The sequence below is a fragment of the Pseudorca crassidens genome, chromosome 5, assembly GCF_039906515.1.
Source record: "Pseudorca crassidens isolate mPseCra1 chromosome 5, mPseCra1.hap1, whole genome shotgun sequence".
Taxonomy (NCBI): domain Eukaryota; kingdom Metazoa; phylum Chordata; class Mammalia; order Artiodactyla; family Delphinidae; genus Pseudorca; species Pseudorca crassidens.
Window position 1 is genome coordinate 126,690,711 of NC_090300.1, and position 26,991 is coordinate 126,717,701.

Below are 26,991 nucleotides of genomic sequence, written 5' to 3' on the forward strand. Positions count from 1 at the left end.
TATGGAATTATAGTCAATCTACTTGCCCTTGTACCTGGACAGCGTTTTATCCAGACCCTTGTTCTGTAAAACTTGAAAGCAGGTTAAAAGTAGTTCACTTGAAAACACACTTTCTTCAACTGAATACAAAACTAGATTTCTCCTACATGATCAGTTTTATGATCTAGCCTGGAAAATCTACATCTTTCTCTTTTTTTCCTATATTGTAAGGCAAGCTTTTATTTGTCTTCAAAAACTATTTATGACATCCTTTTAATTTCCTCATTCCCATACTCCTCCGAAAAAAATTAAACTAATATAACTAGATATTATTTTTAGGAATCCATGCTTGTATCAATTCTGAATCACTTGTTAATCTACTCACTCAGCATACATAAAGTGTGATTCTGGTAGGTGCTAAGCACTGGTTTAGATCTTGGGAATACAAAGATGAATAATACTTAGCAACTGATTTTCACAAGTAAGCTATAGTATAAAAGATATGAGTTGCAATAGAAGTGTGAATCAAATGCTTAGGAACACAAAATGATTGTAATTCTTGGGGAAAGCTTCAAACAGGTATCAACTTTTGAACTGAATCTGAAGGAGTAGAAACAGATCCAGTGAAGAAGTAGTAGAAAGATGGAAAGAATCAAGATGGGAAAAGGCATGAGCATTTAATGGAGTACTGGATGGCATATCCTGTGGGTGGGTCAGTGGTGGTGATATGAATAGAAAGTCAGTAAGAAAACAAATTATGGATCTCCTTAAAAACATTCATCATGTTTACATTCTGTTACATCATATATACAGCAAGGGAAGTTTGGAGTTTTTAGTGATAAAGCAACACGATCCACTTATCATGAAACAACTATCTTGATTTCTATGTTTCTATTTCTATCTTTCTCTAAATAGCCTAATATATAAATGTATATGTGTGTATATATATATATATATATAGAGAGAGAGAGAGAGTATATATATATATATATATATATATATATATATATATAATTAGGGAATTGGATTGCTTTTCTTTTGCTCTGGTGAATGTCAATATAAAAAAATAAGCCTTTTTTTCTTTCTTTTCTTTTGTTTTCCTATTTCTTTTTTTCTCCCTCCCTCCCTTTCTTTCTTTCTTTTTTTTAAATAAATTTATTTATTTATTTATTTACTTATCTATCTATCTATCTACCTATCTATCTTTGACTGTGTTGGGTCTTCGTAGCTGCTCGTGGGATTTCTCTAGTTACAGCGAGCGGGGCCTACTCTTTGTTGCAGTGCGAAGGCTTCCCACTGCAGTGTTTTCTCTTGTTATAGAGCATGGGCTCTAGGTACATGGACTCAGTAGTTGTGATGCATGGGCTCAGTAGTTGTGGCACACAGGCTTAGTTGCTCTGCAGCATGTGGGATTTTCCCGGATCAGGACTCAAACCCATGTCCCCTGCATTTGCAGGCAGATTCTTAACCACTGAACCACCAGGGAAGTCCTTTTCTTCCTTCCTTCCTTCCTTTCTTCCTTCCTTCCTTCCTTCCTTCCTTCCTTCCTTCCTTTCTTTCTTTCTTATTCTAGAGTGGAAAATAATTCCTTCTGTCTTAAATAAAATTATTGTGACCTTATGAATCCTTCTGGCTACTGCATCATTTCTCCACTTCTGCATCATTTCTGTTAATAAAGTTCACAAAATAAGTGACTATATTTGCTGCACCTAATTACTTTCCTCTCATTCTGTCACAAACACTTTCAGTCTTGTTTTTACCTCCACTGCTCTGTAAAACCTACTATTATCAAGGTATCCACTGACCTTCTTATGCTCTATCCAGTGGTCAATTCTCAATCCTCATACTTCTTCATCTAGCAGCAAATTACACAGTTGAGTGTGTCTTTCTCCTTGAGTCATCTCCCTAACCCACAACATAGCAGTCATGCTTTCCTGGTTTTTCTTCTCCTCATCGGGCTCTTTTTGGTCTTCATTCCTAGTAGTTCCATATTTCTCTGAACTTTAAAAATCACTGTACTTCAGTTTGGGGGTCTCTTTTATTTTATCTACACTCACACCTTTGTTATTCTAATTTTTATGATTTAAATACCACCTATACTCTAAAACTCCAAAATATGTCATCAGCTTGGATATTTTCCTGGAATTTTATACTTTTATATCAAGCTTAATTACCTCTCCACAAAGATGTTCTAGAGCCAATGCAGATCTCCAAATGTCCAGATATCAAAAGCTAATCTGTATTCACCTCTACATATCTTCCTTTGGCATTCTTTCCTATCTCAGTAAGTGGCAACTGTCTCCAGCTGTTCAGGTCAAGAGACTCACAGTCATCGTTGATCAACTTGTTTACTCAGACCATACACCCAACACTTTAGCAAGTCTTATTGACTCTTTTACCAACAAGGTGTTTACAGGGTCTTACTATTCTCATGAAATTTCTATATTCTATACTCTAGTTGTTTTTGTTGGTTTGGTTTGGTTTTGCTTTTAATGTATATTTTTGCATAAAGTCCTAAACTGGCTTTCCCATTTGGCTTATGCCCCCCCCCCCCCCGGAGTACAGCCTAAATAAAAGATCTCAAGGGCTTCTTATTATTAAACAAATAGTTAAGTAATTAAGGCATAATTCTCTTCTGCTGAAAGCATTCCAGTGGCTTCCTATTTTGTTCAGAGATGAAGCCATAGTGATTATAAGGACCTATCATGCTTCACAAGGTTTCTCTTCACTCCACCTCCAGTGGCCTTCTCTGAACTCCATCTCCTTTCCCCACACCTTGGTCATCTTGCTCTCCACAGACTGCCCCCCTTCTTTAAACCCTCAAGGCACATTTCATCTTTGTACTTACAATTTTCTCTTCGTAGCAGTTTCATATGAGTTGTTTTCTTATCCTTTAAGTCCTTGATCAAATATTACTTTTTAAACAAAGAGATTTCTGTCCACAAAATTCAAAATTACAACACTCCAACTCTGCTCCCATCCCCACCTAAACTATCTCACTTGTCTGCTTAATTTTGACCACAGTGTTTGTACAAAATAATTTATACATTACAATTATTTTTATGTAGTTAGCATGTAATCTCTATAAGAGAAGTGATGGCTGTCTCAATTTTTATCCCAGAACATAGAAAATTGCCTGGCTTACAGTAGATTTACATGAATTATTGAATGTATAAAGGATTCAGTGTGTTTCATTTGATTTGCCTATGAATCATAGTTGAAATGCACAATTAATAATGGGACATGGGACTCCATGAATTTTGACAACGGTCAAGACTTGAGTATAATTGAGGAAATCATTAATAATTAATACCTCGGATTAAATGGAGAATATAAGAGGTAAATGATGTAATCAAGGACAGATCCCTGGAGTACCTCAGTTTAATTGATGGATTTTTAAGTATATGAACAAATAAAATTGAAAACAATTATTTAGAGAGTTAGTGTAACTACCTGCGAGGAGAAAATTTTAAACATATGTGATCAAATTCTGTTAAAAGATCAATAGGATAATGATTTGATTTGGCATTTGGGTAATGAAGTGAGGAATTTGCAGGGTCTCAGATGTGCTACAGATTGGCTATAACATTAGATTAACCTCACAATTGAAATAGGAAAAAATATATAAAATTTATTGGAAATAAGGTGGCTGCTCCGAGCAGAAGCAGATGGAACCCATCTCAGCATCATCCCTGAGGTGCATGCAGTTGATAGCTACACTCTGCATGTTAGGGTCTTGCTAAATCTAGGAAGTTCAATTCTTTATATGATAATTCCCTTAATATTTGAGACTTTTTATCGGGTGGAGACTGATGAACAAACCTAGGAGAAAAGAATTTAATATAGAGAATTGTGTGGTTATAAAGTCATTTGAGAAGCAGGGAAAAGGGAAGGCACGAGATAGCCACCAATCTTCTGGCTTCAAGGTCATAATATACCTCAAGTGAGGTGCAAGGTCAAGTCTGCAACTGCTAATCAGAGGTCAGAAAGCCCTGCAGCCAAGCTGTCCTGCTTCTGATATCACAGCCACCAGCACCAGGAACTGTGTGATTAGACTGTGGAATAGGGAGTCAAGCTGCTTCCATCATCCACATCTGTAGGTCTCCTTGTCCACGGGCACCTCCTCAGAAGAGTAGGGATGTCACACACGCTCTTTCAGCATGTTAAACCACTAAGATGTGCAGCTCATCCTAAGTGCCTCCATGGTTCTAACAACCTTAGCAACAAGTGAACCTGGGAAATAAAGATTTTAGCCTTCCATTTCTTATGATAAAGGGGAGTAGCATAGATGATAGAAATGGATGTGGAGTATCATTAGAAAATATTTAAGATAAGGTTTCAAACACCATTCTAGAAAAATATTCACTTCAGTACTTTCACTTACAAAGGCTGACAAATATCAAACTGTTCCTATTGATCTAAGTTTAGCAAGACCACATCCTCACCTGTGGGGAAAGAGTTGAATCAGTGACTCTGAACCCTACCTTAGTTGCCAGCTTCCCAGCATTCTAGGAAACCAAAGTTCCAGAAGTAAAGATGTTGGGACAGAAATTAGGAACAATCTATTCAAGCAGTGTGACAGGGAAACAAAAGACGAGTTTGTTGCCTGAGAATGGAGTAGAACAGAAGAAAGTTTGTCATTTGGGAGATTTTTATAGTTCATGGTAATAAGGCAGAGAAGAAAGAGAGACTGAAACTCCAAAAGAGAAGAAAAAGGGATGAGAAGAACTACCTGGTGATGCAGTGTTCTGCAGAAGAAAAAAAGTAAAAGTAACACCATTCAGAGATGGAGGATTTGGCCTTGGGAAAGAGGAGAGTATACGTCCATTAATCCAAAAGTGATAGAATACAATTTGAGTGAACTTACTTGATGATTTCTGTTTTTCACTTTTGATATCAGGGTCTATTTATTCTCTGATAATTGAGGACACAGTTGAGGAAGAGAGTTTAAAGATCTAAAATACACACACATGCATACACATCCACAAATCATCTTTTATATTGCTGTTGTATTCAACATTTTTGACTCTCACCTTATCCTGAATCCTGAGGAAATACTGTTTTGTAATCCGATGATTCATCTTCAATTTGAAATTTTTCAACTTAAAATATTTACTCATCCATGATATCCTTTGCAGGTGCATTATATTCTTCAACTCTCTTTCTTTTCTTCTACATGAATATCTTTGGGCATATGCTTTCAGAATTTTGCCTTATAGGGGCATCTTCACTTTGGGATGCTTTTTTTTGTTAGACAGGGGAACATAATATTTGATGTATTATTTTCACTTTATTTCCAAACATCTATGCATATATCTGCTTATTGCCCCCTTCCTTTTTCATAAAGTTTCTTGTACTTTTACTTTACTTATTAGTTCTTTTTTATTTAATTGTATTCGTTTATTTTATCAGAATTAAAGTCAGAGGAGCAACTCCTCTTATTGTTCCTTTACCTGTTACAAGATAAAGTAATTACCAAGGCAGACTTTTTATAAGTTTTCTCATTTATACTTTGATCAAACTATGACTTAGGCATATGTTTAAATATCAAAATACTTATCAATGTTATTTAGACCCTGAGAGTCATTTTAAAGAAAGGGTAACTGAGAATAATATTTGTAAATGTCCTGTGATGTATATCCATCAACTCACCCTTACAACAGCAGCTTTAATGTTATTATTATTAACATTTTGCTTATAAGAAAACTGGTACCCAATAAGTTTAATTTGCTTAGAATCATACAGCAAGTCCAGAGACTGTTCCTATCTGACTCTTAGACCGTGACACCCAGTCTTTGCTATTATACACAGCAAATATTTCTAAGCTGAACCTCAGTATTGTATCTTTTGCCCACCATTTGACTAAAATATTGATAGATGCCAATTAATACAAAATAAAGTGATAGTAAGAGGATGGTTACCAGAGAAGGATAGTTACCAGAGTTACCAGAGAATGATATGATGACTAATATTTACTAAGTGCTTAATATATTTCAAGTTCTGTTTTATGTGTTCTTCATTATTTAATACTCATAGCATCCTAGCAGTGGATATTATTCTAATTTCCATTTTAGGGAGAAAAATACTGATGATTGAAAAGATTAAGAGACTTGTCCAAGGCTGAAGTTGACAAAAGTAGCAAGACCAGACTTTGGATCCATAGATTCTGATTATATATATCCAGGCTCTTCATTGAACCCTATATTGGTACCAGTCAAGGTGAAAAGGAAGAGTAAATAAATACGTGTTTGCATCATTGTCCTATTTATTCATTCAGGGATAGGTGGCATTCATTAATTATTAAGATGGAAGGTGCTACGAAGTAATTTAGAAAAATATGCTAACAATGATGGGAGCACTGCATATGGAATTCACATCAACAAGCCCTATTTGAAACACTGGACTGCGTTTGATTATCTTTTACAATATGCTTGCATACACCCAGTGAGGTTAGATATTTCAGGATCTTGAAAGCCAGACTGAAAAGTCTAAGTTTGCTGTTGTAAAGAGGAGGAAGCTCCTGAATATCTTCCTCAGGGAAGTGACGTGATCAGAATGGTACTTTAGAAAAATTGATTTTGCATTACCTGCCATATGGGTTGAAATTTGGTGGGCTGTCCATAGAAAAGGAAGCTGAGAGCCAATAACGGCATTGCAGGTAGAAGCAGATAGGGCCTGGGCTTGGGAGTTAACAGTAGAAACAGGAAGGAAAAGATGGATATAAGAATTATAATGCAGGAAAGATGAAAATAACTTTGTGACTAATTTTGATGTATATCAGAGGTAGAATCAAGGATGAATGTGATTACAAAACAATTGAGAAAGTGGAGAGAAGAATTAGAGATGTTGGTTCTACATCAGGCACTATTCACTTGGACATACTCTGTACCTTTGTGTACTGTTTTTAATTACTGAAATATTTAATACATCATGTATTTCCTGAGGACTGAGTATAGTCTATCAGTATTTTCAATGATACATGTATGTATATATGTATGCATGCATTTATAAATTGTGTATATCAAATATTTTGTCCTTTTCTACAAGAAATTCATAATTTAGTAGTCAGTGGGTGGTTGGACATGTAAAATCAGAATGGAAACAAATATTTAGGAAGATTTTAGAGTTGCAAATCATAAGCACACTTTGCTTTTTAGTCAGGTAACAGAAAGAAGAGGCCAATAAAAAATAAATGTAAATGAAAAACCAAGGTAAGAGTCAACAGGTCTGAAAATAGACTATATGGCTAGAAAAAGATGCCCACTGGCTTATATTTTGGTGATGGTACTTTTGTGCTATGAATAAAAACCTGGTTGGTGTACAATGTCAGGGTGTACAGCTTAGCAAATGGTGTATACTTCTGCCCTGAGGGTAAGAACCCAGAACCGTGTACATGCCATATGGTCAAAAGTAAAAGCCCAGAAGAATCACATTTCTTTCTCCTTCCCTAGTACTTAAAACCTTTCCTTTTGAAGTGTATCCTCAAACTAAAGGTTATCATTGCTGTGATGACCAACCTAGACCTAGTTGACATTAGAGAGTCACTCAGCATGAGGTGAGGAATTGGTAGTGTTATTCAGAACAATCAATGTGTGTGTGTTTTTTCCTCCTCTTCAAACTTTAGATCAAACCTACAGATGAAAAGAACCTATAGTTATAACCCAGGGATTAAAGAAACTTTTAAAACTATGATCATGTTTATGACAACTTTAATAAATTATTAAGATAATTTAAAATGTTTACTTCCAGATAAGATTTTAATAGCAATATGACTTTGGGATGCATCAGTATTCTGCACATTTATTTCTGAACCTTAGAGTTACAGCATAATGCACTTCATAGGATCTCCAAATAATTTACAGTTACTAATTAGAGATGAACTGTACACTGTTGCATTTCTTTACAATATTAATATCTAAAAGGCCATAAACCTGCCTTCTTGGCTCTTGCCCAGTACCATTTATAAGGCATATATTTTTATTTGACCTACAGTGCTCTCTTTTAACTTTAGCAAATAAAGCACATTTAACTTTTGACAGCCATTAGAGATTTTTATATGAATGTTTGGTTATATCAGAACAAAAATTTACGTTTACTGCATTATTTTCAATCAAGTGTTTTTTTTTCTTTTTGTAGAGCTAATTCCAGAGATGGAACTATATATTTTATTTACATATTTATATAACACATGCATATAATTTACATAAACTAAGTGTAAATTTCCAATCTTTATGATTTTCTTTAAATGTGATATTGAAAAAAGAGAGAGAGATTGAGAGACAGAAAGGACTGAGAGAAATTCCTTTAATGTTTAACACGCCTCTAATTACTCATGTTTCCAGAGCAAAGGTTTCATCGATTTCTTCATCAAGACTTTTTTCCCTCTTATTTTCTCCTGTTGCCTGTTTGACCTTTCAGATAATTCTTTATAAAGCTTTGTGCACTAGAAAATAAAATGAAATTTCACCCAGGATATCTTCTTGAGTTTGAAATAATGTGAGTAATGGATTAATACAAAAACACATAGAAGAAGAATTTTGTAGCTGTCTCCTTTAAATACAGGGATTAAACTTAAATATCTAACTTTATTTTAATTAACTGATACTTAAATAAAATTTTAAAAGATAGTTTACAGTTTTATTTAGTTCATAATGACAATTTATCTAAACTTAACACTTGCCACCAAGTTATTAATATAATTTTAATAAACAAAATGGAAATAAATCTCACATTTTCACAAAAGATAATTCTTTATGCTAATGATTCAGTAAAATCTATTCTTATGTTTTAATTGTGCCTGCATTTTCTCTCTCACACACACAAACACACACACACACTCACACATGCACACTCATGAGATTGTTTCCTTGAATGGAAATAAAATGCTTATATTGTATAGTAAAGGCAGAAGTAAAATTATTCTCTCAATAAATGAAATTTGATATTGAATATTTTACTCTTTATTTTCTATAGTAATAAAGATTGACTAATGTATACCTTCTTGCAATTTGAAGAGATCATTCAGCGGTTTATGCAAGCTTTGTGATTCAAATATATTAAGTGATATAGGCAGCAATTTTCTTTTATTCCTAGTGCTCAGAGCACCATAAGTCTTAATAATGGCCATCCACATTACCTGGGTTATATTTCCTTTGTTTTTATTCCTTTGTAGATGTGCCATCCAATCCCTATGGAGTGAAGATTATAGAGCTGTCACAGACCACAGCCAAGGTTTCTTTCAGCAAGCCGGACTCCCATGGAGGTGTGCCTATTAATCACTATCAAGTGGATGTTAAAGAAGTGGCATCAGAAACCTGGAAAATAGTACGCTCCCATGGAGTTCAAAGTGAGTCAATGATTTCAAAGTGTGTTGGTTAATTCAAGCTGATCTCCAACATACCTGTGTGATTAGCTTTTTAGTTTCCTTCAACATGCTATTTTTCTTTCTTTTCATGAGATAGGATTGGAAAGACGTTCCCACTGTCTTATTCTTCTTAAGAATACTTTAATAAAGAGTAGAAAAGTTTCCATCTTTAGTAAAGATTAAAGAGTTTTGGGAATTCCCTGGCAGTCCAGTGGTTTGGACTTGGCACTTTCACTGCCATGGGCCTGGGTTCACTCCCTGGTCAGGGAACTGAGATCCTATAAGCCTTTCGGCTCGGCCAAAAATAAAATTAAAAAAAAAAAAAAAGTTTAGCAAAATCACCAAAGTTTAATTCCAGGGGAAAAGTTAGTATTTAAAATTTGGGTGTTTGAAAACAAATTGCTGACATGTTACATTTGATGGCTGAATATTATCAAGTGTGTGTTTTCTATTTATTAATAATATTTCTTTCATAAGTAGGTGTGAAAGTCATACTGTAAAATGTATGTCTTGTATATATACTCATGAAGCCATCTATAAAAATTGACCTTGCGTAAGAAAATCTCCTTCAAAATTATGTTTTGAAAACTCAGATTTTTACTGTGTGTCATAAGATTTTGAATAATAGAATTAGCTAGCTATGAGAAGTTACAACACTTTGCAACAGTTATTTTCACTTACGTAGAATTTCGTCATGTGAATATGTGATTTTTTTCTCCATTATTAGAAGAAACTAAATTAGGGAATAATACCAAATTACCAGAGTTAGACTCTGTTAATTGCACACACACTTATGAGCTTGTTTCCTTGAATGGAAATAAAATGCTTATATTGTACAGTAAAGGCAATACGTGGTCCAAAACGACAGTATAAAATAGTGAGAAAAGTACTGCTGCAGAGTGTTCCTCCTTTGCTGGCTCTGCCTTGACCCTAACATGTAGTGTGAAGGTTCTATAAAAGGCATGAGCCCTCCTGGGAAGAATTGTCCTAGTGGACAATGGAGACAGAACAGATAAAATCATTTGAGGCTCACCTGTGTTGGCACCTGCTTGTTCAGTTTTGACTAAGAGTAACTATAGGTTTTTGATAGAAGTGTTGGGAATTTTGTCAATCAATCATGAATCATTTACACATTCTTCAAATAATGCCCCCAAACAGGTCAGCTCTTACCACTGCTTTTAATGATGAGAAATTCTGGATAGTTAATGTTCTTTGTGTACATGCTATGTGGTTCAGGAGAGAAGATGCATAAAGATCATGCACAAAAAGAATGCATGAGTGAGTTCAAGGATGCTAGTAAAAGAAATGATTATCCTAGATGTAGGAGTCATATTTTTTTTAAGAAAGAGAAAACAAGAGAGGGTGAAAGGCGAGAGACAGAAAGAGAAGATATTTCTGACAGTAGAGAATATTGATAGTGAGCACTCCATCACAGACATGAAGAAACGGAAAGTGAGGTCTGAACACGATAGAAATTACACTCGGCAGAATAGTACTGCCACACCCTGCCCCTCGACCCTGGGTTAGAGGGAGGAGGTGAATAGATTTTCCCAAGACTTCTTACAAAGTTGCAACACCATGGAGAATTTATCATGGCTTTGGACTGGCCAAGTTTTTCAAGTTCAAAAACCTGATTTTGTACCCCATGTATACATCGCTCAGAAGCAAATTTCCATGCTTATAACAGTGGTATATGATAGCAAAGAACATTTGGTGATTTACTGTGAGAAATCACTATCCCAGAAATGAGGCATTCAGAGTCTATACAATGGGTACGTGTGTATATTACATAGGAAAGAAAATGTGTCCGAAGCGTGTTTGGTGAGTCTCTAATGTCAGAAGCGAAGTTACATGAATATGGCATTTAATGGTTTCAGACTAAGACAGCCTAAAGCTTGCCAATAAGACCAAAATACTTTAAGTCCCATGGCTGGAGCTTTCTCCCCTTTACATAAGGGAAATATCTGCACTGATACATTTTTTTTTCTTTTTTGCGGCTTACTCTTCTTTCAAAGATATGTTAATAAGTTCCTTGAACCAGGTTACAATCATGTAACCAAACTACTGCATGATCTCAACTCAGTGTAGTACAAACACGATTTTTTAATCCAATTACTCATTTCATCATTTTTGGGGAAATCTCCTTTTCTGTTATTTAACATCTTTAGCAGACACTATAGATTTATGGTCCTCTTCAAGTACAAATACATTCAGTTAAATCCTGCACAACTTAAAACTTATAAAGTCCAGTTTAGCACTCATATTTTCTCTGGCCCCCATACAGCTGGATCTTATCCTGGGGAGCTGAGAGTGGGAAGGTGGCATGAACTACATCTTCTCTCGGAGAGAAAAAAGGAGTCAAATACCTCTTATTTTTCTGGTGCTGTAATTCTCCTCGGGCTGTGCCTGCCACCTGTGCTCTCTGTGAGACCACATCTAAGTACCTGTCTCCTGGGGATGCATGTGTGGGGTGCAAGCACACCAGAAGACTTTTTGGAGAGAGAGTGTCCTCAGATGGAACACTGCTCAGCTTGACCTCCTCGCCCTTGTCTCAGTAGGTTTTGCTCTGAGTGTAACTGTAGTCCATCAACTTTATGGAGTATCCATTTGACCTGGGGAAAAGTTCCACATCCTTATTAAGCTGAAATATAAGAACCTAGACTGCCTCACAGGTTTCCTCTTCCAGAAGACAGATTAATGTTCTGTAAAAACAAGAATTCCAAATGAGGATGGAAATGCCAAAGTCCCTCCACCTCCACTTTTTGCTGACAAATTCAATGGATCTGTTCATCCATTTGCGTTATCCTCACCTGCCAGAAGGGAAGAGAGATCTCTCCTAGGAGGAAGGTGCACTATTCCAATGGAATTCTTCTCCGTGTCGCCTTCTGCTTATACAGAGTGTGATGCAGTGATATACAGAGTGTGATGCAGTGAGCTTGGGGGTTGGAATGTTGGGACTGAGGTTCCAGAGCCAGTTCAGCCTCTTATTCAACTCTGCAGGGGATGCCTAACATTTTCTCAATTGCTTAGTATTTTCCATCTCTTTCTTCTCTTTATGAATTATTGCAGTTGAAAATTCCAAGACAGCAGAAGCAGGCCCATGCATTTCCACACAACTTCCTGTTGCTGGACTGGTGTCATTTTTTCTTCTTGAGATTAAGTGCACTTTAGTAATCTGATTTATTTAATGTTGAATTTACACTGTATATCTCAAATGAGAAGGTGATCTCATTTCATGTATAAAAACTCAAATCTTTAAGTGTTTCATCTTGTAGCCCTAGTATTTGGTTAACAGGCAGGAATGTAAATATATAACTAAGAGAAAAACATAACTGCAAAGGTTAGCCAGGGACAAGCTGGACAATCCCACTGGAACCAATCCTAACAATCTAGAAAATGTGTGTCTGGCATTTGCTCTTCCTTTAGCTAAGAGATGTACCATTTTTGTAAAGATATAGTAAAGATATAGAATAACATAAAGAGATATAGTAAAGATCAGAATAGCAAATGCTTTATGCTGATAGAAATATGAAATATGGAATGCATAATCATAGTCATGTTTTCTGTAAAATTTACATCAATAATTTGAATGTTAGAATATATAACATAGTTTAGATTTAAACTTTCTACCTTAAGCACACATATTTTCATTGAGTCACTACGGTTTCCTTTAAAAGTGATACTTCAACCTTGCTCACATTTTTCCAACCAGACAGGCTTACGTCCTTTTAACAATGCCTAGAATTACCCTTTTACCCTGGCCAACCTACAATGTGCTCTCACAATCAGTCCTTCTTGGAAGTGCTTTCACACTAAAATTCTCTCTTCCCCCAGAATGAGTCTCCAGCAAGCAACAATATATTTCTTACATTATATTATATTTATATTTTAATATATTACATTATATCATATTCTACTTCTTATACTACAAATCTCTGATTTATCTTGTCTCCTAGCTTATAAATTCCATGAGTGGAACTAGTATGCCCATTCATTTCAGTATTTCAAGTGCCAAAATATACAAGAGTAGAGGGTAGAGGGAATGATGAAATTTGGTAGAGGTGGGAGAAGGGAAAGGGTTATTTTATAGCACCTTATTATTGAGTCTCTGTAAGGTGAATCTGTTATATATCCCCCTTTCAATACATTTGTGTCTACAGAAGCAGCAAGGTGTTTATTAGAGATAGACATCTTTGAAAGAAGAGGGGAGAAACAAAGCTGGGAAAATGGAGTCATTGAACTGCAACGCAGGCTCCACAAAACCTCAATCAACTGGATGAGGATCTCTCAAGGCAACATTGTCCATCTTGGATGGACCACTTCACTTATAATAAATGGTTATTGAGCAACGTGACCTTAAGATGTAGTGGGTCAGTAGGCAGGTCTTGATGGGCAGCTCCAGTTACATGGCCATGTGGTCTGATTGTGATCCCTTAGCCGGTCATTTCTTCTTGCTCAATTACATGCCAGGAATTTTTTAAAAAGGTATATAATTCTGCACAGAATATGGTATTACCTTGCTCATGAAACCTGGAGACTTCATTGTGATTCTCCCCTGGGAATGACCACAAATGCCACAGAATATTTCTTCCCATCCCTAATACATCAAACAACATTAGGTTCACTGCATCAGTCATATGGCCCAAGTGGCAGGGCAACTTGAACCACTGCTTGGACCTGTTGCAGTGCCCTTTTCTGCTGCAGTCCCAGTTCAATGCTGGCATGGCAGCCTTGTGCACCATTTAGTGCCTAAGCTCCATTTTCCTCTGTATATCTCAAAAGCCTAATGCATCAAACTCACTGATGAATACCCTATCAAATCTCCTGCCTCATCAGAGACCTCTACTTTTGGTATCAACTGTTCCATATTTTATTATCCAGTAGCAGACACAGAGATCTAGTTTGGACTGCAGGGTATCTTGTAAAAGGAATTAGGGCTTTGATCAGGCAGGAGGGAAGTTGGACTGTACTGGAGGCATGATAATGCCTCAGCCCACCCATCAAGGAAGTCTGGAATGAGGAGTATTACATTCTGTATAATGTCCACCTTAGGCTAAAATGGCCAGTCCTTTATACCCTTGCTTCTTTCTTTACTCAGATGCAAGCTTCTCCGCGAACAGTACAACTGTGTTAGAGACAGCTTTTTGCACCTGAGACAGACCCTAACCGTCTGCAGCCTGAATTATCCCCAGCTAGGCAGCAAATGGGAATCTTAGCTGACATCTCCATATTTCCTATAATATCCTCTTTATTATGTATCTATTTTAAATAAAATCCCAAAAGCTGATCTAATTTCATAGATCAAAATCTTGTTGAAGTTTCAATTGTGAGGTATAATAAATTCTGCAATGCATGTATCTATGTATAGTTATGAATATGTGTATACATAAAACTAAGAATTTATGATCTTCATTTATTTAGCACTATTTCTAATTTTTTTCTATTGAAAAATATTTCTGTCAAATAAATCATCAGAACATTTAAATATGGTTCCTTTGCCCTCAAAATGTTTTCTAGGATATTTCCAAGTCATCTATTAGCTGACTTGAGAAACAAAATTGGTTTATGTTAATAAGCGAGCAAATTCTCATTTAGTACACGAAGATTTGTCAATGATGTTTTGAGTGAAATTACTCTGAAAATATATTAATTCCACCTCACACTGTATATAGATAGTCTTCTAAAATGATCATGTTGTTCCTCCTTGCTGAGACAAAATATCAGTGATCAGGCAATTAATGTAACATTAAAGATAGCTAACATTTCTGTCTTAGTTTAGGCTGCTGTAACAAAATGTCTTAGATCAGGTGGATTAAACAACAGATACTTATTTCCCACAGTTCTGGAGACTGGGAAGTCCAAGATCAAGGTGCCATATGGTTTGATTCCTAGGAGGACTCTCTCTCTGGCCTGCAGGTGGCCGCCTTCTCACCATGTACAGACAGAGAAGAGAGAGGGAGACAGAGAAAGAGAGAGAAAGTGTGCAGCATGCTCAGGTTTCTAGTCCTCTTGTTATAAGAACACTAATTTCTCCACCCTCATAACCTCATCTAAACCTAATTACCTCCCAAAGGCCCCACCTCCAAAAGGATCACATTAGGGCTTCAACATATAAATTTGGGGGGGAAGGAATACAATTCAGTCCCAAATATTCACTCTTTTGCAATCATTGTGGTGAAAACTGAAAATAAAGTCAATAGTCAACAAACTGAAGAATTTGGTAGTATCAATATATTCTGTTTTACAGAGAATAAAGCTGAGGGCAATCCATATAAAGGAGAAAACTGAGACTATAACGTGTAGTGTCTTATCCCTAACGTCATATGGATGAATAATATTGAAACTAAAATTCAAACCCAGATAGGAAATCTGGTTCCAAAGCCTACACTATTAACTATTATGGACTTTGTATCTTTCATTCAGTTAAGAGTTGAGAAAGTGGAACACAAATTACTGCCTTGTAGAATATGAGTTATATATGTGTGTGTGTGTGTGTGTGTGTGTGTGTGTGTGTGTGTGTGTGATTGTTGCGATGTGTTTTCGATAGCTAATGGGAGGTAGTTTTATAGATAATTTAAGGGGTAATTTGCCTGACAGAGTTAAATATGAATTAGAAAGGTGAAATATCACTGTTATTTGAAAGTTTATTATTAGAAAAGAATAAAGCTGAAGGGAAGGGAAGGGAGGAAAAACAAGGCAGACATTTTAAGCATGTTTGTTCATTCCACCCCATATATGGATGGTTGACTAGACTACAGCATGACAGTAGAGTCCAGAAAATATATGATAAATATTGTGTGTGCGTGAGTTGTGAGACTATATGATGTAGTAATTGATGATTTCAAAAGGATATCAATTGAGACAAAAATAATTACATAGTAGCTTATTTCCTTTGTGCTTCAATGCATTACAGACATAAGAATCAGGGTAATTTACTAAAAACATTATTATAAGAGAGCTAGAGAATGTGGCCCAAGTACACCCTCTCTGGTGTAGCTTGATTTAAGGGTGAAAGTTATATGAACTGAAGCAGAGAACAGGCTTCAGAGATAGTGAGAATCTCAAAAATTGTATTCAACTTTGTAATTGTCCATATATACATATTCTGGAGGGGAGATCCATAGTTTTCATTCATTCTCAAAAGATGTATATTAAAAATGTTCTTATTTCAACTTTGTTTTCAAATTACAGTTCAGCTGAGTATACAATCAAACTTGATAGTTACTTTCCTTTTGTAATCTAAGGAGAATATTTTATTCTCTTCCGGCTTCCGTTGTTACTGTTTTGAAGTCTGCTGTTAGTTGTCATTTTTTTAATAAATAGTACATGTCTTAATGTGGATTTCTGTATTTGTTCTGCTTGGGGTTCAGTTTGATTTCTGAATCTGAAAATCCCTATCTTTCATCAGCTGTGGAAAATATTATATCATTACCTTCTTGAATATTCTCTTCTCCCATTCTCTCTATTCCTTTATTCTGAAAATCTAAGTAACATGCTAAACTTGTTATTTGAAAGCTTAGAATACCATATCTCCTTACATATATTTTATTATGTTTCATTCTTTTATTATGCTATTCAGCTCTGTCTACTAGCTCACTCATTCTTTGTTCACTTATGTTTAATCTGCCATTCAACCTCTTATTAAGTTTTTAATTCAATGATCACATTTTAATTTACATAATTTCTATTAGTTCATTGACTTGTTTCAGCAGACTCTCACTCAGTGTGGCTTATTTACTAGTATATTTTATGGCTCTTATTTTGCTTATCTTCTTTACTGGGAATCCTGCAAGACCTTAGGTTTGGGTGTATTCTTCCACAGAAGATATCTGTTTGCCTCTGGAAATTACCCTGGAGCATTACAAAGCTGGAAGCACCAGAGCACCCTAAATTAATTTCTTGATTTGAGGTATTCTATGAGAGTACTATGAGAGCAGGTTTATAGTTACTGATTGTCAAACAAATATTTATCTACCCACCTCACCCTGCCCAATCAAACTAGGATTTGGTTCAAGGCCAAGCCAGACAAATTGTAGTTGCCAGTAGTCTTCTGTGTGTGTGTGTGTGTGTTTTCTAGCTCACACTTTGAGTTTCATCCAAGAACTCAGACGTTCCTGGCTCCATGCAGGAGTCCCATCCTCAAATCTCTCTCATATCTTCTTTCCCCAGTGATGATATTCAAAATCAGTCTGTGTGAAAGCTCTCAGTTATCTGAATACCAGTGATGTTTTCAACAGGACTGCAGAATTGATAGAAATGCAGTTCCGTGGCTACTCCTCTAGTTTCATATCTCCCCGTCCACTTCAATTTTGATAGTTTAGAGTTTGCCTTTCTTTTCTGTGAGATAATATGTACATTTACACAGACTTTTGAAAATGATATGTATAATCTGTAATTGTATTTAGAAAACTTGTTTCTCTGGCTGTGTAAGTAACCCTATGCTGAAACTCTGAAGATATATTTTAAGGCACTCATATATTTTTAAATAGTGAAAAAAAATGCTAATTTTGTGTATTCATTTTATAGTTTGTGCTAATCATTCATCTTAAACTTTAAGAGCTTTTTAAAACATAATTATACTCATTGCCTTTTTGGCATTTGTTAAAAGATAGATTTAGGTTTATCTATGAAAAGACACGTGCATATGGTCATGAACGTTTCAGCTACTACTTTTTTTTTGCCCTCAGAGTGGCTTTATGTTTTTCTAATTTACGTTAGTTTAGTGGATGTTTAGTTACTTTTCCTTGTTCATAAATATCTGTAATTCATTATATACTGTTCATGTATCTGCTTCTAATTGCTGATATCGTGACATAGAAATAAATATCAGTTCTCACTTGATTGTAATGTCATTCAGCAGGAAAATTTTAGCATCATAATTTTCCTGTTAGTAGATTCTGATTCTAAATGACTCACTAATTAATTTACTATGAATTACACTTGCTCACTCTGTACCTGGTCCTAGGCTTAGGGGTCAGTTGAAGCCTAGACCTATTACTATATTCTCTAAGATTTAGCTGAAGCCTTACTGACCATCCCAATCACTAATGTGACACAAAACTAATTTTCAAAGCATAGATAATTGTGAATAAATCAAAAACTTAATCTATTCAAATATAGAATGTGAGTCATTCTGACATTTAATTTTGAGTGAAAATCATGTTTTACAGGTGTAGCACTGTTTGGCTGGGAGGGCTACATGACATTCATTACCATATCATTTAACATTTTGTAAGTGTGTTCTATACACCTCATTGGGCACAAATGAAGAGAAAATCATAATCTTGCAAAACAGCTACTCATTTTTCCGTCTTCAAACTCAAAATGAAAAATTAATATTTTAAAATATCAAGTTCTTTTTAACAACATAAAACAGTCCTCTCAAATAGCATAATCTCTTTCTTTTGATTTGTGAAATGGTTAGCCAGCTAGAATCACACATAGAAGTCCTTCCATGTCTACCAAAATTATTACATGCTCTGCTTTATTTGGGTCTAAGCTTATAGTAGAATTTCCCTTTGTTCCTAAAAATAAGGGAGATAACCTTTATTTGAAAATAAGAGCATTATCTAAATAAAATTCCATTGAAACTTTTATTTTTCCAAATTCTTGCCATTTTCACTAATAAAGGGATGTAGTTATTGATTACAATTTGGAAATAAATACACAGTTGGATTTTTTAGTCCTGTCATTGTGTAGTTCCACTGAACCTTCAATGTGGCTTTGCAGGATGCAATTTCAGTGTGTATATTTAAATTTTAGATGTAATTTTAACATTATAGTATTTAGTTTGTAAACACTATAGTTAAAATTATGAGCATGCGGGCTTCCCTGGTGGCGCAGTGGTTGGGAGTCCGCCTGCCAATGCAGGGGACACGGGTTCGTGCCCCGGTCTGGGAAGATCCCACATGCCGCGGAGAGGCTTGGGCCCGTGAGCCATGGACGCTGAGCCTGCGTGCCATGGACGCTGAGCCATGGACGCTGAGCCTCCGGAGCCTGTGCTCCACAACGGGAGAGGCCACAACAGTGAGAGGCCCGCGTACCACACACACACAAAAAAAATTATGAGCATGCTTCATTATTACATATAATTCCAAACTTTTTATCCAGGCTTTAATTTTAGCAAAGGATCTGTTTAATTAAAATTTGAAAGAAAAAAAATCAATTTATATGGTAGAGAAAGCCATTTTCATTTTTTTTGAAAAGTAGTATTCAATAAGCATCTTTTCCAAGATTGTTTCGAAGTGTGTGTTTGGATTTATACAATACATGCCTGTGTCTGATAGATCAGCAAACTGGTTTTAAATAGAAGTTTAAATTGAAATAGGCTGAAGATTAGTGCTACTCTACTATAATTTTTTTCATTTTAACATTTATATTTTTCAATTTTTCTGTCAATTTTAAAATTTCTAAATCTTTCATTCTCTGATCATTTCGTATTTCATGAGTACTATATATTCTCTCTCTGTTAATTGTAATTATAGTCTGTTTTCAAAGTTGTTTCTGTTCCCTAATTTTTTTCCTAGACTTATTTTGTTGTTATTATTGTTATTGATTTTATTCTCTGTCATTCATATTGGAAACTTTTCTCAAATATTTGGTGATCCTTGTCTGGATGTGTATACCTCAAAGAGAAAAAAACACCACTAGGCTCTGTTTGCAAGGGCAGGGCTTCTCAAGCTTTGTGATCAGATGGGTTTATGATTCCCCATCAACAAAGGTCTGTGAAATGTCAGCTGTTTGTAGATATCTTTTTTGAGGATTTTTAGTTATTATCTACATATTTGACTACTGGAGCTTTGTGGAAAAGCAGTTTATGTTAGATGGTATCCCACAAATTTTTGCCAGCTCATCAGCTCCAAACTCCCTCATATTTATAACCCCATAGTCTAAGCTTCCTTGGTTCATTTTATCTAGTTAATAAACCTTTCATCTTCTGTTGAGAGAGAGGAATTCATCTTCCCTTAAATCTGAGACAAGAACGTGAAAGTACAGTTGTTCAAATGTTTGGTGATCATCCATTTCTTTGTTCCCATGTTTTGGACTTAAAATTTCTGAGACTTTCCTGAGTTCTGTAGGTCTAATCAGTTTACCTCCACTTGCCATCTCATCTTTATATACAGATATTTATTGTTTTTGTGTAATAATTTTTACATTTGGGCTTTTTCAAGTTTTAAAGCACAGACAATATTATATTAAAATTAATTCATTAATATATTGATGGTTATAATATTGACAATTCCCCTTTAGAAAAATGAGCATATCAATGTTTCTTACTGAGTAATGATTAGTACCTATAATAAGCTAAATTCCCTGCTTTATTGCGTGGCTAGTGAGGAAAAAATATCACAGTTATCTTGGAAACTGGCTAGTGTCATATGCATACTCAGAGGAAATTTTGAATATAAGCTTAAACTTCAAAACTTGACAGTTTTTCTCAACAAGAACCAGAATAACAAAGGCCATTCGCTATGGACACAGTGTAAGGTTGCATATATTGTATCATATACAACTACAAGAAGAGCTATTTACATTTATTATGAGGTCAATATTATTCAATATGGCAGCTCTGCTTATTGGTAGATATTTCTGCATGCATAAAAGAACCTATTAGAAACCATAAAGTAATTTGATCCAACCAGTTCTATAATGGGAAGCATGCTATTTGATATCCACCTAAAATTTTATTGTTTAAGACCCCACTAGTTATGCAGTAGATTTCAGGTTATTCAATAGCTCCTGGATTCTTCATTGGTAATTGAGGAACATGTTGTATATGTACAGTGCTACATCTCTAAATGGAGTACATAATAATGTAAGAGGTCATATTTTTATTAATTGTCAATTAATTTTTTAATGAAAATATACAGGATTGGGCTTCTTTTAATCTGAATTACAAAACTCAAAAAGAAAGTAATTGTTAATGGAAACATTTTGTGAAAGTTATTGCCTATAAAATTTCTTCCTTGATCATTGTTGAGTATGAAACATTTTGCTTTTGTTAGTATTTAAAAAGAAAGCCAGTGATTATTTAAAATATAGAGTAGGGCTTCCCTGGTGGCGCAGTGGTTGAGAGTCCGCCTGCCGATGCAGGGGACGCGGGTTCGTGACCCGGTCCGGGAAGATCCCACATGCCGCGGAGCGGCTGGGCCCGTGAGCCATGGCCGCTGAGCCTGCGTGTCCGGAGCCTGTGCTCCGCAACAGGAGAGGCCACAACAGAGAGAGGCCCGTGTACCGCAAAAAAATAAATAAATAAATAAAAATAAAATATAGAGTAAAAATAATGAGAATGAGTATCAAACTTTAACTAGAGTAAGCCCACACAAATATTTCTTCACATGCATTTTGCCATATTATGATGTTATCTAAGTTGTGACTTTCCTAAATTTATGGGGAGTTTTCTATGTTGTGTTATGGTGCCACTAAAAATAAAGAAATAATCGATATGTCTTTATGTTACTTAAAAACTTCCTTTTTAATTTTTTTTGGAAATGCACCTCAGAAGATATCACTGCATATAACATGATGATACTTTTAGGTCTTTTCTGTCTCCCCTCCTTTCAAACCACACACACAGAGTGGTTTAACTATAAAAAATGAATTTTCTTTTTTTCTTTTTCTCTTATCTTTGTGTTTTTTCTTTTATGTGTGTTCTCAAAACATATATTGCTATACATTTTCTTTTGTTATTTATTAGCAGATGTCTTTCATAAACAATGATTAAAGAATTCATGTGATCCAATGACATGAATCTGTGATAGCTACTTCATGTAATATATCATTTCTCAACAAACTTCTTTGCCTACCACTTGTGATGAAATGGGTCTAAAAGGGTGTTCTGGTTTGCTTGCTTGTTTTCTGTTTTTTGTGGGTTTTTAAAAATAATCTTATAGTTTCCCAATAGCTAAAAGATATTTTAACATCATTTCAAATTACACTTTAAGATTTTTATTCCAATGTTTCTTTGAATCCATGTTACTTATAGTTGCCTGAGTGAAACTGGATTTCCCTCCACACGTCATACTATTCAGTTTCACAATTTTAGAAATAATTTAAAATAATCATTATTTAGTGTCAGCTCTAAGCTGCTACAGATTTTTAAAACTTAATAAGCTCCAATGCTTTTTTAAGATTCTTTACAATAAATATTTTTTATGATTATACTATTTCCAACATAAATATGCCTAAATAAAATTGGCTATCATTTCTAAATGGCTATATTTCACATGGTGAAAGGCAAAAGAAAAATTGACTGCAAAAATCATCTATGATAAATACAAGTGCAATAAACTCTTATGAATTGCAAAAAAAGGAAGAAAAATGTAATCCACAGTCATTTCACATTTTAAGTTAAAGGAAATCTGTTAGAATTTGCATGTAGGGGAAAGAGGTCTATATGTTAAAATTCAAAACAAGAATGTCTTGGACTGTTTCCAGTGTGCCCATAAAAAGAACCCGAACTAAATTACAAACATATATAATTGAAATCTTAATGAATTTAAATTATGTAGAAAAAAGTATAGAGGGAACTAAACTAAGGGGAAAATTGTGTGAAATAGCAGTATTAAGTAAAATTACTTGTCTGCTGGAAACTTCCTCGCATATGTCAAGATGAAGACACAAATTCATACAAAATTCTGTACTCAGCCTTGTCTCTGCTGTAATGACAGAGCTTTTATACAAATAATTTAAAAAACATTTTTAGTAAAATAAATGAGCTTTTCTGTGTGGTTATAATTTTATGAATCACAGATATAAAGGTTATGAAGAAATGAACTTAATTTATATAGGGAAGATGTTTGTGAGGAGTGAGAAAAGAAACATGAATATTTCATGAGTGCCTTATAGGAATTTAATCCACAGGTGGATGAAAGTATTCATAGATCCTAGACACTTTAAAACATTAGAACCCATTTCACTGCTGAAAAATATACTCTTCTGGACACTTTAGTGTTTAGTGTAAATAAGATCTTTGCTAGAATATAGCTTACAAATTCTTCTTAATTTCAGTGAGAAATCCCTATGGGCTAACCATCATGATTATTTGTATAGTGAATTTAAATGATAGGGATCTTTAGAAGACATATTTAAATTTTGTTCCCCTAAAATTTTTGAAATCATGTCCAACAATATTTAACTATATTAAAAATTATTTTATTTTATATTATTAAAATTTTTATTATGAACACTGTTTTCTCTATTATTGTATATAAATATACTCAGAGTTTAAAGAGAGTATAGAACTTTTCCTTTATAGACTAAATGGCTCAAGATTCTTTCATTGGAAATGTTCTAATGCCTTCTTCAGTAGTACCATCTTCCAAGGGGAGGATGAACACTGTGGACTGGCATGATCAGAAGTGGTTTCAGAGACTGGTACCACTCTGGTTCTCAGCTCTTTACTATCATGTGTGTACCATGGAGATAATGCTCTTACTTTTTCCTACTGTTGCCACCTCATGTGCTCCTTTTTCTACATATTAAGGTCTGGTAAACATTTTAAACTACTAATGTAGTGCTTTGATTTTTGCTCCTGTCCTTTTTTAAAAATCACTATTGTATACAGCAGTGATATTTAAAATAGGATTCTCATATTCCAAGAAATATAAAAGATCAGCCATTAATATGCACAAAGGTAAGCTGAAAAATAATTCTCTTTCTCCAATTGAATGGTATAAATTATGATTCAAATAATCACATTTAATAAATGAGTGGCAATACTAAGTATACATATATGTATATGCAAATATGTATTATGTGTTCGTGTGTATGTGTGTGCTTCATGTGTCTTTGCTTCTTTATCTCAAAATGTTCCCTTAAAAAAACACTTGGCACATCAAAACCAGTCCACTCATTGTGCCAAATGTGCATTCTACTTTCTTATGGCCATGCTTGAGTTTCTGTTACTCCCTCTACTCTTTTTTATCCATCCTTCAAGGCCCAATATAAATTTGAGCTTCTTTGTAACAATTTATTTGATTATCTTTTAGTAGAAATATTTTACATTATTTTGCAACTCTTTAGTAAATATTGCTTATATCAGTCTTTTCCAGTGATCACCTCATAATATAAGTATTAAGATATGAGTCGTATCTCTCCATCTTGACTGCACATCTGAGAACCTGTGTACCATATTGTATAGACCTTTGAATATTCTGTATCATCTAAGATGAATTAATGTACCACTTAATTACGAACTTTGCTTATACTAAAATAAAATTATGTTATTAACTGTTTCCAAACATCTGTGAATTATCACCATAACCAAGCTAAATTAAATAATACCACCTAAGCAAGTTGGTTGTTTTCTTCTTTCTTTGGAGTCTCCAGAGATTCCACAAGCTTTTCTGGGAATTAATGTTATGTAATTATAACCTAATTATCTGTCTTATAAAACCTAATTCTGTTTATATTAATAAACCTTCATACCATCTACTAAAATTTTTAAAATACATATTGTAGCATTTTTAAGTTTAGACTTAAGTAGACTATTGAGAAAATAGAGATAATTATCTTCCTCTAAAAAGCAGTCATAATTATTCCTAATTTTCTGCCCACTCTTCATACCAAAAGGCAGTATCCAAACACTTATGACATGTGCTGCTGCAACTGGCTCACCTAACATTAAAGAAGAAAGGAGATCTCCTTAGGTAAAAGATCATGCTTGTGCAATTGGACATGTCAATGGACAACGTATTTTTCACAAGACAGAAAAATGAATGTATTCCATAAAGCTGCCTCAATCTGGAGTATTTTGCCAGAGATCTTAATTTCCACAGCTGGTTCCTGTTGTGACACAGGAACACATAGAAAGAACTTTTCTTGCCTAATTGCTCTAGATAGAACTCCCAGAACTGTGTTAAACAGACATGGTGAAAGCAGGCATCCTTGCCTTATGCCTCCTGATCTTAGAGGAAATATTTCAATCTTTTATCATTGAGGATGATTCACTGTAGGTTTTTAACATATGGCTTTTATTATGTTGAGGTAGTTTCTTTCCATTCCTAGTTTTTGAGTATTTTTATCATGAGAGAGTGTTGAATTTTGTCAAATGATTTTTCTACATCAATTGAGATGATCATGGTGGGTTTTCTTTTCCTTCATCCTATAATTATGGTGTACTACATTGATTAATTTTTGTGTGTTGAAACATGCTTGCATTCCAGGAATGAATTCTGCTGGGTCATTTTATATATTCCTTTTAATATGCTGCTGAATTTGATTTGTTAGTATTTTGTTGAGGATTTTTGCATCAATGTTCATAAAGAATAGTGATTTGTAGTTTTATTTTGATAGTATCTGTCTGATTTTCTGTTTGTGGTGTTTTTTTTTTTTTTTTTGGCCATGCCATGCTGCATGTGGGATCTGTTCCCCAAACCAGGGATTGAACCCTTGCCCCGTGCAGTGGAAACATGGAGTCTTAACCACTGGACCACCAGGGAAGTCCCAATATCTCTCTGGTTTTGATATTAGATTAACGCTGGCCTCATAGAATTAGTTATGAAGTGTTTCTTGCTCTTTTTAAAGAAAATTTACCAAAAAATTGGTATTAGCCCTTCTTTAAATATAAATTTATCAGTGAAGCCATTGAGTTCACAGCTTTTCCTTTGCCATGAAATATTTTGTATTTCGGACTCAATTTTCTTACTAGCTATAAGTATTTTCATTCTATTACTTCATGATTTAGCCTTGGTAGATTTTGTGTTTCTAGGAATTTGTCCATTTCATCTAGGTTATCCAATTGGTTGACATACAGTTGTTCATAGTACTCTCTTATAATCTGTTTTATTTCTGTAGAATCAGTAGTAATGTCTCCACTTTCATTTTTAATCTTATTTTTCAACTATTTTTAGCCATAGTCTATGTAGCTAAAGGTTTTTCAACTTTGTTGATCTTTTTTTTTTTTTTGTGGTACGCGGGCCTCTCACTGCTGTGGCCCCTCCTATGGCGGAGCACAGGCTCCGGACGCGCAGGCTCAGTGGCCATGGCCCACGGGCCGAGCCGCTCCACGGCATGTGGGACCCTCCTGGACTGGGGCACAAACCCGTGTCCCCTGCATTGGCAGGCGGACTCTCAACCACTGCACCACCAGGGAAGCCCTGTTGATCTTTTTGAAGAACCAATTTTGATATCATTAATTTTCTCTGTTGTTTTTCTATTCGCTGTTTCATTTATCTCTCTTCTAATCTTATTTCCTTAATTCTGCTAGCTTTGAGTTTAGTCAGTTCTTTTTCTTATTCCTTTTGTTGTAAAGCTAGGTTGTTGATTTGACATCTTCCCTGTTTTTTTTTTTTTAATGTAAGCATTTAGAGCTATAAATTTCCCCCTTAGCTCTGCTTTCCCTATGTTTTTGGTATATGTTGTTTTCATTTACATTCATCTCTAAGTATTTTCTAGCTGCCCTTATGATTTCTTTTTTAACTCCTTGGTTTTCAGAATGTGATGTTTAATTTCCACTATTTTGTGAATTTTTGAGGTTTTCTCTGTTACCAATTTCTAACATCATCTTGTTATGGTCATAGAAGGTACTTTGCATGCTGTTTGTCTTTTTAAATTTCTTAAGTCTTAATTTGTGGCCTGACATATGGTCTATCTTGAAACATGCCCCATTGCACTTGAAAATGTTTTGCTGTTGTTTTGAGGTAGTG

The 26,991-nt window shown here is 34.8% G+C and overlaps 1 protein-coding gene across 2 annotated transcripts in view; it reads left to right on the forward strand.

Moving 5' to 3' along the window:
- Window positions 1–26,991, forward strand: part of NCAM2 (neural cell adhesion molecule 2) — a 495,236-nt gene that overhangs the window by 396,851 nt on the left and 71,394 nt on the right. For both annotated transcript variants that reach the window (XM_067739241.1, XM_067739240.1), the window contains exon 12: window positions 9,152–9,325. In XM_067739241.1, coding sequence (XP_067595342.1) covers window positions 9,152–9,325 — 174 coding nt within the window. The remainder of the gene's footprint in view (window positions 1–9,151; window positions 9,326–26,991) is intronic.